Source organism: Scatophagus argus, chromosome 6 (assembly GCF_020382885.2).
Source record: "Scatophagus argus isolate fScaArg1 chromosome 6, fScaArg1.pri, whole genome shotgun sequence".
NCBI classification, from domain to species: Eukaryota; Metazoa; Chordata; class Actinopteri; family Scatophagidae; genus Scatophagus; species Scatophagus argus.
Window position 1 is genome coordinate 8,222,224 of NC_058498.1, and position 18,901 is coordinate 8,241,124.

At 42.2% G+C, this 18,901-nt stretch overlaps 1 protein-coding gene across 7 annotated transcripts in view; it reads left to right on the forward strand.

The window, feature by feature from the left end:
- Positions 1-18,781, forward strand: part of LOC124060234 (cAMP-specific 3',5'-cyclic phosphodiesterase 4D-like) — an 87,018-nt gene extending 68,237 nt beyond the window's left edge. For 5 of the 7 annotated variants that reach the window (XM_046390925.1, XM_046390928.1, XM_046390924.1 and 2 more), the window contains 15 exons: positions 873-1,064; positions 1,723-1,764; positions 3,267-3,303; positions 4,423-4,496; positions 4,574-4,623; positions 4,985-5,097; positions 7,826-7,919; positions 10,744-10,916; positions 11,007-11,105; positions 11,417-11,581; positions 11,736-11,835; positions 12,233-12,387; positions 12,894-13,016; positions 13,576-13,758; positions 14,339-18,781. In XM_046390925.1, the coding sequence (XP_046246881.1) occupies positions 873-1,064; positions 1,723-1,764; positions 3,267-3,303; positions 4,423-4,496; positions 4,574-4,623; positions 4,985-5,097; positions 7,826-7,919; positions 10,744-10,916; positions 11,007-11,105; positions 11,417-11,581; positions 11,736-11,835; positions 12,233-12,387; positions 12,894-13,016; positions 13,576-13,758; positions 14,339-14,911 (2,173 nt within the window). In that variant the 3' untranslated portion in view covers positions 14,912-18,781. The remainder of the gene's footprint in view (positions 1-872; positions 1,065-1,722; positions 1,765-3,266; positions 3,304-4,422; positions 4,497-4,573; positions 4,624-4,984; positions 5,098-7,825; positions 7,920-10,743; positions 10,917-11,006; positions 11,106-11,416; positions 11,582-11,735; positions 11,836-12,232; positions 12,388-12,893; positions 13,017-13,575; positions 13,759-14,338) is intronic. The other 2 variants (XM_046390930.1, XM_046390929.1) reach the window with 1 other exon arrangement.
- The last annotated feature ends 120 nt before the right edge of the window (positions 18,782-18,901 follow it).

Here is an 18,901-nt window from a genome sequence, read left to right on the forward strand (position 1 = left end):
GTATAGATAAGTAGCTCTACTGACGTACTGTGCATGAAGTCAGTGTTGACGTCATGTGGAGATAGTGGAGGGAAAGCTGTGTGTGTGTGTGTGTGTGTGTGTGTGTACGCACTTGATTGAGAAAAGCAAGTAATCACAAGGTCACCTGTTCATAAAGACGCTCACATTCAGGACAGAAAATTTGAACGCAAGCATTTTATCCTGCCAACAGCTGCCAAGTGGAAATTGCTTCTTTTTTTCTTTTAATACTTGTTTTTCATGATGATTTTTAATACTGTCACATGAATATTTATACACATCCTGTTGTTGTGTTCCTTAACTGTCTTCATTGTGCTTATTTGGGATGCTTTTGCACTGCATTAAAAAAAAAAACATTTGATATTTGGACACGCAGCCACCTTCATACTGCGCTTCCAGCTTCACTCTCGCTGCAGAGGATTCATCGTACGTAGCTTGTCTTAGCCTTGTCTCATCTTTAGCTTCCTCTTGTCTGCCTCCATGTGTACAGATGCACATCACAATAGTTAGGTGAAGTGCTTCAGACACGTTAGGAGTCACAGGGTTTCTTTCAGTATCTTTGGTTATGGTATTAATGAAGTGGTATTTTTTTTATTCTGCTTTTCGCTGCTGTTTTGGTTTCTTATGCTTATGCTTTTGTTATGGCACATTGTAGCCCTCATATGATATTGTGGTATATAAATAAAGGTTATTATTGGCGGTAGCTGTAATCATAGTTGCAGTCTTACTTAGTAACAACAATAGCAGGTTCATGATATTGAAACAAAATGTCAGGTTAATTATTAGGCGGAAATAGCAGGGACTTTAGCAGTAGTATTTATATATTTCTTCTGTCTCTCTTGCTCTCTTTCTAGTTTTGATGTGGAGAATGGCCTGTCGGTGGGTCGCAGTCCACTGGACTCTCAGACTAGCCCGGGTTCTGGTCTGGTACTTCAGGCCAACTTCCCCCACAGTCAGCGCCGCGAGTCTTTCCTCTACCGCTCAGACTCAGACTTCGACCTTTCGCCTAAAACCATGTCCCGCAACTCGTCCACTGCCAGCGATCTGTGAGTATTTTGTCACCGTATCATTTTAACACTAAGAAAACAGCCAACCTTCAGGCTCAATCTCACGCTGCATTTTACATTTTGGGGCTGCTGAGCTGGATTTCAAGGACAAACTAGAAGTTCTACAAGAAACTGCTACAAACCCTCTGATAAGAGCAGATGATGGAAGGCTTTAAAGCGAATTTGACAGTCATACTGATGTTTAGAGATGTGGGTGTGAGATTATTTATTTAATTTTTCATTTGGGTCCAGATTTGATACCAGATACCAACAGATCCCTTAATCTATGCATTTCCTAAGTCACTCATTAGCAGTGTGCCTTCCCAGTGAAACATGATGTGTTTGACTCTGTTACTGATTATTGCCAATATACTGTATATGATACTCACCCGTGGCCCCATTTGCACTCTAAAAAGTTAATTTAAAGAGGTTTTCAGTAGCAGAACTGATTGTCAAAATAAACAGCAGAACGATCAAGTTTAGTTGGGACGGACAACAACTGAAGCCAAATCTATAATCTCAGCTCAGAACTAGATTTCCATCCAGTCTCTGCCTGTTTATACAGCTAAAGATTTCTTTGTGCAGCTAGCAGTCTGTTTGAAGCCAGAGTGTAAATGGGGCCTCGACCACCAATAGCTGTCGCTCCTTTGTTTTGAAGGGAGGAGGGATTGAAGCATTGGGAAGTCAGTTGGCTACCTCGGTGAGACAAACTGAAGACTGCTGTGATTTTTCTGTCTCTCTTTGTGTTGTGCCATGTTTTCGCGAACCAAACCTGCTATGTCTTACCCCACCCCACACCCCACACCCCCACCCACACTTACACGTCATCTTTCCCCCTGCCACAACCTGGAGGATCTCCAAAATGATCACCCTTGCAAAGTTTTTGAAACAGTCACAGCAAACATTTGACAGATGGTGATCTGCTATCACCCACGTTTTAAAGTGAACCCAAGGCAGTGCAAACGTTTGCCAACTTGAAAATAAGACACATTTAAAGTCATATTAGAGTGGCTTTTTGATATTTAAGCCTTGATTTCACAATGTCAGAATGCTTGCTGGACATTGAATTTTTCATTTGCAGCATGGATTTTACCCCTAAAGTCTGAATGGCAACGAGATGCATGCTGTCACCCTGAAGCTTCCAGAAAGCTCTGCCTCTCCACATGATGACTTTCCCAGCACCCAGTGCATGAACACTCCTCCTCACCTGCACATAGTTCCATTTAAATGAATATAATACACCTCTGAGGCAACCTTTCTGTAAGCTGAATCATTAGCATCAGCATGAAGTGATATAAGACCCTCACAGAAACACTGGCTGTATATTGAGTCATTAGGTTGTCACGGCTAACCAAGCAAACATTACGTACACATCCAGCGGACACAGAGCAACACTAGCATCATGTTCGAGTCATGTTCGTAGCCGCCCAGTGAAGGTAATTTCAATGTTTACTTGACGTTTAGCTCCACCAACTGTTGAAACAAATGTGTGGGTCTTTAGCTGCTACACTACAGTTTTAACAATCACTTGGATTAATTTGTCAAAGAGCCAAAAGAAAGAGCTGAAATTTGTCATTTGACTGATGTTATTTGAAGCTGCTACCTAAAAACTAGGGCTGGGCAAGTTAATGCGTTATTATCGTGTTCACACATCAATCCCATCAGTTTTTTTAGTGAGCAAGTGAGCAACAGTTAGTTAGCTAGTGAGCAACAGACTTATAATAATTATTATAATGAAGAAAACAGCGTTAATGTGCGACAAAATGGCGACAACCAACTAATGCGTTAACACGATAATAATGCCCAGTCCAAGTAAAAACATCACTAAACACAGGTCTGTTGTGATTGTTTTATTATTATGTTTTATTATATTTAAGCATATTTGAAGCATTGGTTCTGTGGCTCTTCCTGCTGAGGTTTAACTTTAAATCACTGCCTCTTAGAAATAACTAAAACAGTCTCCTCTACTGTTCTTATACCCAGTGTGACATTTGGAACCAACAATGTGCCGTAGCCAACTGTAGCATTACCACACACTCGTAATATTGAAATGATGACATTAAACAAACGTATTTGTTGTCATTATTTGTGTGTTTGTGTTTCGAGGGTTGTCAAATAGCATGATATTTCCCTTCTGTCTCAGGGCTTCTCACACAGCTTTTTCACTAGGTGCTTCTTTGTGTTTGTCTGTGGGTTTTGCAGGCATGGAGAAGACATGATAGTGACTCCATTTGCACAGGTTAGTAGCACTGTGTGTTTCTGGTTGTTTAACATTAAGGGATGGCTCTCATTCAATTTGAAAAAGAAAAATACAGAATCCTAACCCAGTTGCTGTGATTTTTAATTTAGAGGCTCAATTTTAATCAGGGTATTTGTGTTTGTCTGAAAACTCATATGTGAATTAAATGGGTTCATAAAACGGTTTTTGAAAGTTGTTTGAGCCTCTCTTGTCAGGAGGCGTTAGGGTTGTTCTGGACAGGAAAGCATCTCATTATGAAACCAACTGCTGCAACATGCAGTATGGAGATTTACCTTCTACAAATGAACATGATCAATTCGACCAATTCATGAGTCCCAATGTTATTTGAGGACACGATCAATCATCAGCACCTCCTGAATACAGACAATAACAAGCCACTTATTACATGGTAATATTAGGCCAAACACAAACATTATTTACATCGCAATACCCAAGGCTGTAACTCCTCCAGGTTCTGATATTGTCAAACACTAGTCGGATTTGTCTCGTGTGATGTTACTTTCTGTTCTCTCCTGCTCTGTACGAGCGCTAAACGCTTGCAGGGACAGATTATATTCAAATGGTCAAAATTACAGTGTTTCAATTTAAACTCATGCTGTCTAAAATTTTAAGTGTGGGTTAACAGTTCACATGGCTCCCTTACTCACCGGTTTGAGAAAACAAGTGATGGTTCATTTTTCACAGAAAACACCCACACACACATTCTCTTCGTACTGAACGGCTTGTTCTGAGGCTTTGTGTGTGTGTGTGTGTGTGGACACGCGCTCTCCAATGTTTGCTCATTAACACAATCTGTGTACATGTTATGTTAAAAAACTAATATGTAAAATTTGGTTTGCTGCAGCTCAATATTACACTAATTTACCTGAGAAACTTTATTAGCCATATTTTAAAAAAAATACCGTATGAATTGACATTACTGAACATGCCTTTAGTGCTGTATTACAACAAAGCGTCAAAGTGTAATTCCAAAGCTTGAGATCAGGCAAAGACAAAAAACAGTAGTAAGAAATTTAAATATCACTGCCTGCATGTCTCAGGTGTCTCCATCCAGGCCTATTCACAACAATACTCACCCCTTTATATTTTCCATGTTAGGTTCTCGCCAGCCTCCGAACGGTGAGAAGTAACTTCGCTGCTCTGACACATCTGCAAGATCGTGTGGGAAACAAGTAAGAAAACAGACTGGATGACTAACTGCTTGTGTTTGTTCTTATTCCACTAACACCTCATCTGTTCCTTCTTCCAGACGGCCAACAAGCAGCAACCAGCCACCCATGTGTAAGCCATGTCTTACAGGTCAGTGTTAATATGGTGGGACTCTCTGAGATTTATCCCATAAAAGAAAACGCTAATGTGTTTTGAATCAGCCGTTACTGAGCATGAAAGGCGTCTGAAAGAGTGTAATCATTATGGGTTTATGCTGTTGATTTTGCTGCATGTAAATATAAACATGTTAAACACATCGCTTCCTGTGGCTCTCCTTTGAATCACGTTTGCACTGTGACCAGCCAAACGGAGTTTCTCTGTTATTCCCCCGCAGGAAACAGCTATTCACAAGAGCAAAATGAAATCTGACATGCAGATGTTTTCCTCGCAGTCCCACACTGACCTGTCGTGTGTGTGTGTGTGTGTGTGTGTGTGACCTCTGACATTTCAGAGGAGCCCTACCAGAAGCTGGCAGTGGAGACGCTGGAGGAGCTGGACTGGTGTCTGGACCAGCTGGAGACGCTGCAGACGAGACACTCAGTCAGCGAGATGGCGTCCAATAAGGTGAGAAGACGCTTGACTGAACTTTATACAGACTCTGGAAGAACGCTCAGTGGGTCAGTGAAGATGTCTCCAAACATCTCAGACCCTATTAATCAACAGTGTTTCTTTGAGGGGGAGTAAGTGGTAGGTGGTTGTCATAAAACATTTACCTCCAGAATGTACAGGAACTTTATCAGATGGAGCAAATCACATATGCACTAAAGCTCCAAGTGTGCAGGTTCACGAATAGGTGGAGTCCAGTCGGTCCACTTTTATTCAGTAGTTTTCATACTTAAACTATTTGCATGCCATACGTCTTGTCCTTTTAGAATTTTCACTTCTTCTCCTGTCCTCTCATCAGACAGCCACATGCATTTTATTTATACTGTTGGATAAATGTCAACACAACTGAAACTGGATAAAGAAAATCGTTGAAAAAAAAAGCTATATTATATAGAAATTGTTCTGCACTCTTTGAAGGATGAAGTTGAGATAAAATGTAAGCCTTAATGTTTCTACAGCAAGACACAATCACATGTGTCACATGTTTTGGGAGTAGTTTAGATTAAAAAATCTATTTATTTGTATTTGTGTTTTTCATGAGTTGTGCTTATCAGTGTTTCCTCCACGCTTCAGATCTGATTTTGTAGGTCCTGTCCACACATGCAGAGCAGCACATTCGATAAATTGACAGTTTTTTTTTCTGTTTATACCTGTTAGAAAACCTTACACGTGAGTCTCATATGACAAAAAATCCAGATGTTGTGACACATGCAGCCAAAAACACTCTCTGGTTCTTGAATGGCGACTCTCTCCACTGAAAGAGTTAATCAGCATCCCCTTCCTGCTTCTCTCCACCATCTGGTGGCTACGCTCAGACCTCCTCCATCTCATACCCAGCCAATCAGATCCCTGTCCTCCACCCAGCCCCTGAAGCCAGGCGTCTCTGATTGGACAGAGAAGGGGGAACTGCGTGCAGGGCGGGGGAGGGGGGTTCCTCACAGCCTCTCGCTCTCCCTCTCTCCCTCTGAATGTTTCTCATTGACAGCGTGTGACAGTAGTTGGATGGGCGACTGCAGTCACACCCTTTCTCCCCCCCGATGGTAGACTACATCCCCAGCCTCCCCCACCCCACCCTTCCCCTCCGACCCCACCCCCTCCCTCTCACCTCCAGGACAGCACATGGGACTGTGGGAACTTTTATTTCCAAACGGACTCTGTTTCACGTTCAACCCGTCCCCGCTGAGCATGGAGCAGAACTGAGTGAGCAGATTGCAGCCCGCCACTATCAAGCAAACATGCCTGCTTCTCGTTTTGGATTTTAGTGACCTCTAACATCAACATGCGTGGGTTGACACGCCTGCGTCGGCTCTCTGCAATTGTCTGTGCCGAAGACTCAGACAGGTGAGCGATGGGGAGTACTGTTGGCTTGCCTTGTTTACACTGGGATCTATTGATCAGCAGTGCAGACTCTGCAGAGGACTGAATGCTGAGTGAGCCTGCTCGTCGGATCTGACTCAGGACTGGATCTGCAAACGGGCTGAATGATTAAAGATTATGTGTCTGTCTATGCATGTGTGTGTGAGTGTGAGTGTGAGTGTGGGTATGAGAAACATAAATAGAGGAAAACACATTAGAAGAAACAGCTGTCATGGTTTTGCAGTGTAAAACTTAAGAGCTAATGCTTGGTTTACAGCAGCAGGAACACGTAGCATGTCATTTTGTAAACATGTTAGTGTGTGGAAACGGTGTGCGGAAAGCCTGAGGAAAAGCGTGGCAGAAGGAGCAGTTGTGTTGAGGATCTATAAGAGAAGTAAACCCCCACTGAAGAACAGACACATTTCCACATGATCACATGAGCAACAGATTTTTGTTTTATGTCAGTATGCATGTTTTGGTGTGTGTCCATATGTGTGTCACACAGGCACCTCTGCAGCATCACTTTCTCACACAGATCCCCTCCCTCCTCCCTCAGCCACCACATGGCAGACCTGTTATATAATCAATGTGGAAGCTACCGCTGTGATAAAACTGGAGGGGGAACACTGAGCGCTTTTGTTTTGATGAATTTTTTGGCATGAACGTGTATATTTGCTACCGACAGTGCACGTTTCCCCCCTAGTGACATCAAACAGACAACGTAGTTAGAGATGCCCTCTTTTAATTTGAAAGCATAAAAAGTGCATGTTTAAAAATAATGCATTTCAGTGAATGCATTTCAAATGGTGTAAATATGCACTGTAGGCGATAGGCAGACATAAAAGTACTGATCAGAAATGAGCGAGAGCTGCAGAACCACAGTTCCCTGCATTGTAGTTTAAATTTCAAACCACAGCAAACATGATGGAGCTTCTTGTGTTTTTACCACGAAAGTCTGTACTTCCACTCATTTCATCATGTACTCATATATTTTTAAACTTTGTGGTATTTCAACGCTGCACTTTGTTTTCCATATTCATAGAGTAATCCTAAAGTAATCAAGGCAACACACTAAAAATATCCATTAAATGCAAAGTAATGACTATGTGTGAAAAGGAGTGACATGGAGAAAATCCAATGCAACACATTGCAACATGGGACAGGAAGAACACTGGGTTTTGGGGAAATGTGGCCTCAATCTTTAGCGTTTATTTATGTTTCTTTGTGTAAAGGTTTCATTATTTTAAAGTTTATTGCTGTAGTGAGATTTAAGCACATGCATCTTGTCTGAATGAAGCACATATTTTTGTTTTTTGTTGCGTCTTCACAGTTTAAGAGGATGCTGAACCGCGAGCTGACGCAGCTATCAGAGACGAGTCGCTCAGGGAATCAGGTGTCAGAGTTCATCGCCAACACCTTCCTCGGTGAGTTTTTAATACGTGACGTAAACAAATGAACGGACCCTCACTTTGTGGAAGGGAAAGCTGTTGGACACTGTAAGCCTCAGCTTTAGAATCAAAAATATTCAAACTAGAGTTTTTATTAAGACTCAGTTGCCAGTTTATTAGGTCCATTACTACAATACAACAGGCCTGCATAGAATTCTGCTCTTCGTAAAAGTTGTAATGTTGGTTACTATTTTGGAGACGGCAGTTTGTGATGCTGTGGTGTTATATTGAGAGGTGTTTAAATTTATATGTTTTGTAATATTTTGTGATGTCAGTGATGTCTGTGTCTTTTGTTGCTGCATAACAATTTGCATAATTGCATCATCTGGCTTTATTGTCTGTTCTGCTCTCAGTTGTATTACATGAGCATTACACCACAGGCTGCTGTTCAACACGTGTGAATGATGCGTGTCATCAAGCTTGAAAGATGGGGGAGGAGGATGAAGTCTTTAAAGGATGCTTTTTTACTTATGTTTTATCGGAGCAAAGAAAAGATGTGTTTGGGGGTTTTTTTAGCAGAGAAATATTTAAGAAGGCAGGAGGGAGGAGGGAAGGAAAGGAAAAAAGGGTTTTCAAAAGTAAATGAAAATGAGAGAAGAAGGACAGAATGAGGAAAGACATAATTAGAAAAGGATGAGAAATGGAAGAGTGAAATGAGAGGAAGTAAAGAAAAAGGAAGAGTGGAGATCGAATAAAGGGGAAGAAGTAAAACTGTTTTTTCTCTTTCAGAGGAAAGAGGTTGTTTTTGTATCAAAGGAAATAAAAAAAGGAAAATATTTCAACTGAAAATAGAAGAAGAAGAAGAGAGCGTGTGGAGGAGAGAGGGGAAGACTGTTAATAGGGAAGGATGGAGAAGGTGAGGATTTTTCCCTCCCTCAAAGAGAAGGAGGCGCGGCGACAGACAGCATTCCCGGACACATTGTGTGGCGTTGTCGTAGCAACAGGGTGCAATATTATTAGACGGCGTGTTGCATCAATAGGAGGCTCAGTCTTCGCGGTCCTGCGGGCGGGATGGAGGTCCAGCCGAACGAGGATGGCGCTGTCAGTCAGATGCTGTTTTGATATGAGTGCCTCGACATTACGCCTGGCTGCGTTTGGAGATGAACACCATGGTTTCGGGTATGAGGAAGAGGAGGCTTTGTGAGAGAGGTGAGAGAGGCATGACAGCACCTTGCGTGACGTTTCCACTCAGGTCGCTATGCATCCTTATGGTGGCGTCTGCTTGTATCTGGGCTCAGATCTGGATGTGGTTCCAGCAGTCATTCCTGCAGTGCAAATAAACAACCAGGATGAGGATGATAATGTGGACGTGAAGTAAAGCAGCTGTCTGTGATGTCAAAGTAGGATCATTATTTCCTTGGTTTGTTCAAATAAGGATGAGTCACACTGTCGTGTGTGCTGGCGCAGCACCTTTGTGTCAACAAGTCATAAAGAGAATCCCTTTTTGTTCTGTTTTTTTAATGATTCCCCTGTTTTTGCTTGAAGGACTACAAGCTTCAACGTGGGTTAAAAAAAACAACAACAAAAAAACAAATGTCCAACCTGTAGCCATGATGAAGCCTTTTCAAACTGGAAAAACACGAGAAGCACTTCATCATCAAGCTCAGGACGATGCTGAGCTCCTGAGAAGCTGACAAGCTTTACCCAGAATCCTTAGCTTTCTACTATTGGTATTCTGCAACTGCTGCCATATAATCTGTTGATATACACCTTGTTGTGATCTGACAGTAGATATTGCAGATGTACTTAATTATACCTGTCTATATATGTATACATTATAAACTGTAAACGCCAACACATTGCTTCAATTTAAACCTATTTATAGTTTCATTTTTGCCTTTACCTAACAAACAGACTTTCAGCGTAATTTATTGTTAAAAAAAACACAAGGTCATCAAGGCAGAATCTGACTGTGTTCTGCTGAAAACAAGCACAAATGCGTCCTTATATATGTTTCACAGGTGAGATCTGTATGTGACGCCGTCTTTACTTGTCAGCAGATCTTCTTTATAGCCAGATTGTTTACCTCAGCTGAAAGGATGTGCAAATGGACAAATGGTTTCAGAGAGGCTGTGAGCAGTGTGTGTGTGTGTGTGTGCGTGTGAGTCCCGTTCCTCAATGGCAGCTTGATTCGTTTAAGTCCTTCTTAGCATGTCGCCGCTTTGGGGAAGGCCTGTGCTGTACTGTTACACTCTTCATGTATCATATATGTACAGTAATGCACATGTATGTATGAGATGTATGTCTAACTGTTTCAGAGTGTTGTACTAGTTGTGCTAGTTAGCAGCTTTAGTAATATCAGTAGCAATAGTTGTAGTAGTTCGATAGATAGACACCATGACAATATTACACAGTGGTATTTGTAACCACTATAAGACGACAGGCTGAGCAAGTGTTAACAGCAGCAGTATTATTGAAGTATCAGTAGAAGTAGCAACAACATTAGTAGTAGAATTTATATTAGCTGGTGCAGTCACCACTAGTGGTATTTTCAGTGTTCGTGTTCATTGTAGGTGCACCAGCAGCAGTGACTGTGCTTGCATAAGGCTGTGATAAGTAGTGTTGGGTTGAGTTTTTTGAGCAAAGTTTCCTATGCTGGTAACAGATGTGGTGCACATCAGCAGAGTTATTGTTCCACAACACTACTTTAAATTTGTTCATATAATGTAAATTTACTATTTAGGTCTATTCAGCCTGTGTGCAAACCTGCTACCAAAACATAAAGTAAAGTCTGGATGTTTGTAATTGCTGGAAGACGGCCGTGTTTGAATGCCTTCATGTCTGTTTGTGTATGTTGCAGAGAAACAACATGACTTGGAGATCTTGTCGCCACCTCCTAAGGAGAAGGAGAAGAAGAAGAGGCCGATGTCACAGATCAGCGGTGTGAAAAAGGCCACACAGAGCCCCAGCTTAGCACCCGCCTGCATCCCTCGCTTTGGAGTCAACGCACCACAAGAGAGTCTGCTGGCCAAGGTGAGTCTGCACACACACACTCACACACACACTCACACACACACACTCAAAAACAATGTGTCATATAGATGTCCTGTTTTACTTCTTCAGGAAATGGAGGAAATTAATCGTTGGGGTATGGATATATTCAAGATAGCGGAATTTTCCGGAAACCGCCCACTGACGGTGCTGATGTACTCCATCTTCCAGGTAGGAGGATCCCACAGCTGGAAGCCTGCCTACTTTAAAAAACATTTTAAAGTTAATTTTAAAGATGCCTGGTGTAGTGTTTCAACATCCACAAACCGCAAAGACATGATTTTTAAAAATATGTGAATAAATGCATGAAGTTACTGTTACTGTGAAGTTTGTCTGCTCCTGCATTTTGTGGTCTGAAGGTCTGATCTGCACTTCACAGACAAACTTCCCTGGTCATTTCAATCAAAGCCGCAGAAGAGAAAAACTGTAAACTGTGTTTGATGTTGACTCTTATTCTCTCCTCTTGCTCCTCAACCTTGCAGGAGCGAGACCTTCTGAAAACCTTTAAGATCCCAAATGACACCTTTGTCACCTTCATGATGACCTTGGAGGACCACTACCATGCAGACGTAGCTTATCACAACAACATTCATGCAGCTGATGTGGTGCAGTCCACCCACGTCCTCCTGTCCACCCCTGCTTTAGAGGTGAGCCGATTCAGCTGGGGTCCCTGCTCTGCGGGAGACCGCTGATCTCCAGTACTTTTTAGAATAACTTTTTTGTTTAAAATAAATCACAGTTACAATATAATATCAATGCATTTTTTGAGTTCATGCATTTTCTGTTCTTTTGTTATCCCAGGCGGTGTTCACAGACTTGGAGATCATGGCTGCTCTGTTTGCTAGTGCCATCCATGATGTCGACCACCCAGGAGTCACCAATCAGTTCCTAATAAACACCAGTAGGTTCCTCTCCTTCTCAGTACTGGACTACCACAACAGGCTTCAGATTTTCATACACCTGAGGAATTTTTACAATTTCTGTTGAGAAAAACGCTTCTTTTTTCCTCCCTTTTTGAAATAAAATGTTAGAAAGCAAAGATTACCTCAGTTTGAACAGAAAACACTTCAGTAAGAACAGTTTAATTTGCTGTCTACCTCAGTGATCACTAAATATGTTCACACACTGGCAAAACATGTGGACCTGTTTTTACCTAAGCTGCACCAGAGCTGGGCCTGGATTATTCTGACAGTCTTATTTAGACTGGGCTGCCATCGTTATGCATTTAGAGTGTTACATGAACAAAAATCTTTGCTTGAGGTGTTCGGTTGTAATTGTTTCAAGTTACATCTGTGCAGGTTCAGAGCTGGCCCTGATGTACAACGACGCCTCGGTGCTGGAGAACCATCATCTCGCCGTGGGCTTCAAACTGCTTCAAGAAGAGAACTGTGACATCTTCCAAAACCTCAGCAAGAAACAGAGAGACTCCCTCCGCAAGATGGTGATCGACATGGTGAGACTGCGGCACTTTGTGATCAACCTAATCAACAATCTCAATTTTTAAAAACAGAGAGCCATAAGTATTTTTGTTGCTTTTGCGGCTCATGTCGGTGTAATTTATTTATTTTTTTAAAATCCATATATTTCAAATTGAAATGGAAAACCTGAGGACATGCTGTGACAGACCGCAGCCGGACCAGCACAGGTTTAGCTGCTGCAGTGAAGCAGAGATGACATGTGTTTGCTTTCTCAGAATCAAATTTAGTAACTCAGGCTCTTTGCGATGGGTGATAAATTCACACAAGTGCAAGTGCAAGGACAAATGAACCCAAACTGTCAATCACATCACACAGTTTCAGAGAGACTCTCCGGGACATGCAGTGCGTTCACAGAAACACATCACACAGGCCACGGATGTTTTTAGAAATGTAATAGACAAGAACGCCACGCACGAACATGCGTCATTTCACTGAAACGGACGTGTCGAATCTCTGTTTGTGTGGCTGTCGTCTTCGTTAGGTGCTTGCTACAGACATGTCCAAACACATGAACTTCTTGGCAGACATGAAGACGATGGTGGAGACCAAGAAGGTGACCAGTCTGGGAGTCCTGCTGCTAGACAACTACTCTGACCGCATCCAGGTGAGAACCCACCTGTACTGAATAAGATCCATACTAAATAAAAGTACACGGTGTTTCAAAAATACTGCATCATACATACAAGGTAGTTACATTAACTATAAATGTGTGCCACCTGCCAACTAGTGTACAATCATGATACAGATAACTGACATTAACATTATGGCTCCTCATATTTCACTTGTGTATGGTGTGATGTACTGCAGACTTAATATTTCTTTTCATTTATACATTTCAGTCTGGTTGTAAGTCGCAGTGTCAGTGATGCCATCATAGCCAGACATTTTAAATCACTAAAAGTGAGCAGCAAATAATAAGCAGTAGATCTCAGACATCGGAGGATGCATGTTGGCACAGTAACTGCTCTTTCATTCATAACAAACTGAGGGGAGTTAAAGTGTGAAAGTGCTGCCGCCTGCTGGACACTTAGTGGTCACTGCACCCGTACAAAGCTTATGTACACTGTGTGCTACTGGCATAAACAGGACAGCATTATTAAAAATTGTCTTATTGGGAGATCTGAAAAAGAAAAGCAGCGTGAAGTGTGTCGTGTCTCCTCCAGGTTCTGCAGAACATGGTCCACTGTGCTGACCTGAGCAACCCAACCAAACCTCTGCAGCTCTACCGGCAGTGGACGGACCGCATCATGGTGGAGTTCTTCACGCAGGGAGACCGGGAGCGGGACAAAGGCATGGAGATCAGTCCAATGTGTGACAAACACAACGCCTCCATAGAGAAGACCCAGGTGACGTCCACTGACGCAAAGGGATGCGTGGGGAAAGAGAGATGTATGGAAATAGAGGAGACTTAAGGGTATTTTCAGAGAGCGTGAAGGCAGTAATTTGGAAATTTAATTAAGTAGTCCAGACAGAAAACCAAACACATATAAATGAATGTTTCTTGATTATTAAAAGAGTGCTTAAAATTTGATTTCAAACACAGACATGTCTCCGGAAACTCAGCGTCCACCACAGATTGACGTCACACCCTGAGTGGTTTTTGGCTGCATGTGCAACGTGTTTGTGTTTTTGTTACCATTGTTTTCTGGTGTGATGATGGAGTTCTGTACCATCATCTGATAATTCTCCAGTTTGGAAAAAAAAACAAAAAAGTAAATGTTCAGTTTTACTCTTTGTTTCACCTGCAGTCTGTTTTGTTTCCGTGGTAGCAGAAATGTTAACGCACAAATCCAACCTGAATGAACAAAGTGTAACCCGTCACTGCAGACATGATTTGTGTTCCGTTTCACTTTGTCTGCTAACATTATTATTTAGCTTCATGTGTTTTGCCCCTGTGTTTTACATCAATATTATTTCTCTGACTAGGTGGGGTTTATTGACTACATTGTCCACCCTTTGTGGGAGACGTGGGCGGACTTGGTGCACCCTGACGCCCAGGACATCCTGGACACACTGGAGGACAACAGGGAGTGGTACCAGAGCATGATCCCCCGCAGCCCTTCGCCCTCCAGCCCCGAGGAGCACCATGCCGAGGTGGGGCCAGGAGGAGAAGTCGTGGGAGCAGGAGCGGCCATGCTTTCAGGAGGAGGTGTAGGAGGAGGAGGAGGAGGGGACAAGTTCCAGTTTGAACTCACTCTGGAGGAAGAAGAGGAGGATGAGGAGGAGGTGGAGTCTGACTTGGAAAGCCCCCTAGAGAAGGAGTCCCAGTCGGGAGGGGATCGGCACCAGGATTCCTCCTCCCCGTCTTTGTCCCCAAACCCCCGCAGCAGCAGGTACCGTCCCCCCTCGCCTCACCCGTCTCGGACCCTGAATCTGGCTGCCATGTCGGTGCGGAGCCCTCACAGGACATTGGCCTCCCCTGGACGGGAGGGCACCGACGGGGACAGAGAACTTTGCCAGGAAGGCGACGGGGTGGCCTGTCTGCGTATGGGCACGTAACAACCAGCACAACCTGCCCTGCCTGAGAGACACGAGCGCTGGATGTACTGAGACAGGGCAGGCAGGGCAGGCCATCACTAATAAAGTCTATAAAAATCACTACAGTCCCTTTACACTGGAGACACCCTCTCTGGAGAACAGAGGGACGTTCCCCCTCTGTTCTGTTTTATATTTTAACAAGAAGAATCGTTTTAGCCTCTCTTTGGGTGCCTGATTGGCCTCTGTGTCCCGTCCTGCTTTGTTGTAGCTTCAGCTCAGAGCGTCCCAGACAAAGACTGCTGCATTTTAACTGGGAAGAAGAGTGGAGAAATGTTCTTTAACAAGAACAAGAGGTAAAGGAAACGTCTTCCTCCAAAATAACTGTCTGTGACATTCAGATATGAGCAGCGAACGAGGATTGCTGTGGTTTGACAGGGTCTTGGAAATTATTTTGCACCAGAGTTTTAATTTAGGATATGAAATTACCAAGAATGTTGTGAGAGATGAATCATGTAACCAAATACACAATGTAGGTGAGCGGAAAGAAAATCTATGGACCTAAACCTCAGGGTATGAAGAGAAACATAAATCTAATGTAGCACGGATGTAGTTGATACCCCCGACCCCAAACTGTCTTTCCTGTTTGATTTACCTCCAAACCGGAGACTTTGTTTAACCTGCGTGTCTCTACATTTTCATTAAAACCCTTTAACAGAAAATTTGGCAACTGAAGCAATCAAATAATGTATATTTAAACCAGCTTGTAGCACCGCAGAGATTGGACACCGAAGAAGATTGTACCCCAGTCTCACATGTTGAAAACACACAAAAAAATAAGACACCATCTGTATAATTAGTTTATTTTTTTACCTGAGATGATTTGAAATGGTGTCACCGTTTTAGGTTTGGACTTTTGAACAGTTCTGTTGTACATTTTGCTGGTCTTGTCTGTGTTTATGTGCTTGAAAAGCTTTTTATTTTATTTTATTTTTCTTTTTTTTTGTTTGTTTTTTTAATCAGGGTGCCTCCAGTCCGCAGTAGCACTTTACTGTCTCTGCCCTTCAGCTCTTCTATTCAGTCACACAAAGGGCTTCACCTACTGTAGGCCTACTGATCACACACAAACGCAGTACAGGACATCTGACTCGAGGTACCACAAGCCCGGGCGGGAAACTAACGGGTCGGCTTATTGGGAATTTCAAAAAGTAAATTCAGATCCTTAACAGAGGATTCGATGGACAACAAAAATTCACAACCTCCTGGTGGTCAGACGATACTGGAATTGAAAGACTCCTTCTGTTTTCTTAGCTCCAGACTCACTAAGTTTGCAGTATTTGCACCTCATTTCCCTGAGGTACAAAGTCAAAGTTTTCACTGTTAACCAGTGAAAAAAACAAAAAAATTCTGAAGCACAAATAAGATCTGGAAAGGAGCTTTGGGCAAACTGCTGGCCCCTTCATTACAACATGGAAGAGCAACCAACTCTGTCATCTTACCAAAAAAAAAAAAAAAACACAAACAAACAAATCCACCTGGACTGCACTTTCCTCTTAAAACTAAACGTTTCAGTGCAAACTTCCCTGAATGTTAGATGCATTCATTCTATTTTCACCCAAAGAGGCTTTAAGTGACACTGATAATCAGAGGGAGCAGCAGCTCGTCGTGAAAGGCTTGTAATCTCAAACTTTAAAGAGAGTCTGACCTTTTTTTTGCTCTTACTAGATTCTTCTTTCTGCCATTTTTGCCTTTTAGCACTAAATCAGTGAGGATCTTTTAATTCCAAATAAGTCACCAGGTGTTACTTTCCTGCCGACGGGTCGTGATGTGGAGATCAGGAGGAGCACAGAAATGAACCGCCGGTAGTTCAGTTTAATCAGATTGCGTTCCATCGGGTTATCAGTCTTATTTGGTAGATAGTGCTCAGCTAGAATAACTGTGTGCCATAAGTGTCGAAAACACACAAACACCTGCCAGCCTACAATGCTGTACATTTTTAAACTAGAGATTTTAACCTGATGATTGTATCGAAGTCACTGACTTTATAGTGTTAGTTTTTATGAATGATACATGTTAACAGTATTTAAAGCAGACAATTTACTAGATTTTGTGCAACTTACGATCAGTCTGTTCGGCCCTTTCCTATTCCGATAGCTGAGACTTGAGAATGTGTGTAGTTTCAGGAGTTCAAAACTCTTTCTGTACCAAGTCCACATTCGACGTAGAACAGTGTTTGTCGCCGTCACTGAGGTAGGAAGACCAGGAAGCAGACGAGCACTACACAAGATACGAGGCTCTTCCTGGTCAGACAGTAGTAGAAAACACTAGTCTAACTATGTTTCATTAACTCAGCTAGTAAGCTTTATTGATCAGCCTTACATGTGATAGGAGAAGTCGGAGCCTGTCGTTGAAGGACCATTAAGCTGTGTTTAACATGCCGAGCCTCAGAGGATTGCTTGATTTGTTTGAGTGCTGGAAAACTGGAAAAGAAAGAAAAAGAGTCGGGATACAAATAGCAGCAGCAATATTAAATGCTTTGCTGTGAAAACAATCGAGATAACCTGAGAAGTTAAATCATCCCAAGCTTTGTTGAATGTGCCATGTAAACTCAATTCAGCTCAGTTCAACAAAAGTCATGACGCTTTAAACCTCAGCAGCCTCAGCTTTTGTGTTGTTTATTCCCAGACTCTACCTCCAGTGTCATGAACAGGCCAAAGTTTATACACAAGAAATGCCAGAATCCAGTGGGCCCTGAAAATCTTATTTTCTGACCCTCATGTCTTTTGCATCACCCCAACGATCAAACTTGAGTTCTAAAAACAGCAAAACCGTCATGTGTTACTTTTGGTATATAGAAAATACTTAATGAGATTGCGAGTTAAACTATTTAGTTTGTCTCTTAAAAGTTGCTTGGTGATGTTTTAATCATCCATTAATCTTCCTTTCAAAGCTTTTGGTACCAAATGTCTCTTAATATTTGTGTGCACAGTATGACTTCAATCATTGGAGCTGCAGGATTAACCCAGTGATTCTGCTGGTGTGCAGTTAAAGAACCTGCATAACACTGATTTAATAAAAAAGATTCCCCACGTTAGTTGAAATTTTGACTGAAATTGGAATAAAGGAGCTCAGACAGCCAGTTAGACATCCAGACTTTGTATGTTTAATGATATTAAGCCACTGCCACTCAAAAATGACTATAACTTCTGCTTCTGAAGATTCAGCTGAACCATCAGTGTTTTCAGAAAACCTCGCGAGCAGCGACAGCCACCGCGAACAAAAAAGGCCACGTACAAATCAGTCGCTTTCTGCTCTCATTATAAACGTCCTCACTTTCTGGAGCTGGAAAGCGTGTCACTTTCCTCGTTCAACGTGGCATTTTCATGGGTTTGAAGCATTTAAATCGACAGTTTTCAGTCATCTGAACGCACCGTTTTGTTCACAGCTGGATGATCTGAGGCGTCACGTCGGCTTGTTAAACACAGATGTGTGTGTCTCTTTACAGGAAGACGTCAGTGCCATGCAGTGTTAAATGTGTCGACGAGCAGCAGAGTCCCTGCTCTCGCTCCGTTAGTGTCGCGCTGATACCTCCACTGTTGACGTTCACGCTGTCTTGTTTTCTCAGCCGCCGTGTTGTGACTTCTATAACTTCTATAAAAGATATTTATTCTTCTAAAAAGGTCTTTCAAGACAAAGTACTGTAACATAGGACATTTGATTTTATGTTCTGGAGCCTAAAAATCAAGTATACTTTACAAGTATGTCTACATCTGCCACTCCAATGTTTTTGTCAAATAAAATAACTATATTTTTGTTTCTCATTTTAAGCCAAAACAGTCTCGGGAGTTCAGGGTGTTTTACGTGGAAAATGCCAATAAATTATATTGAAATTTATCAGACTGGCTGTGTTTGGTTATTCCTTTGTTTGTTAGAACAAATGGGTTTTTAAATGAAAATAATAAAGAGTTTTGTCTAAAACACGTCTGATTTATTCCACTTCCGAGAGGCAGATAA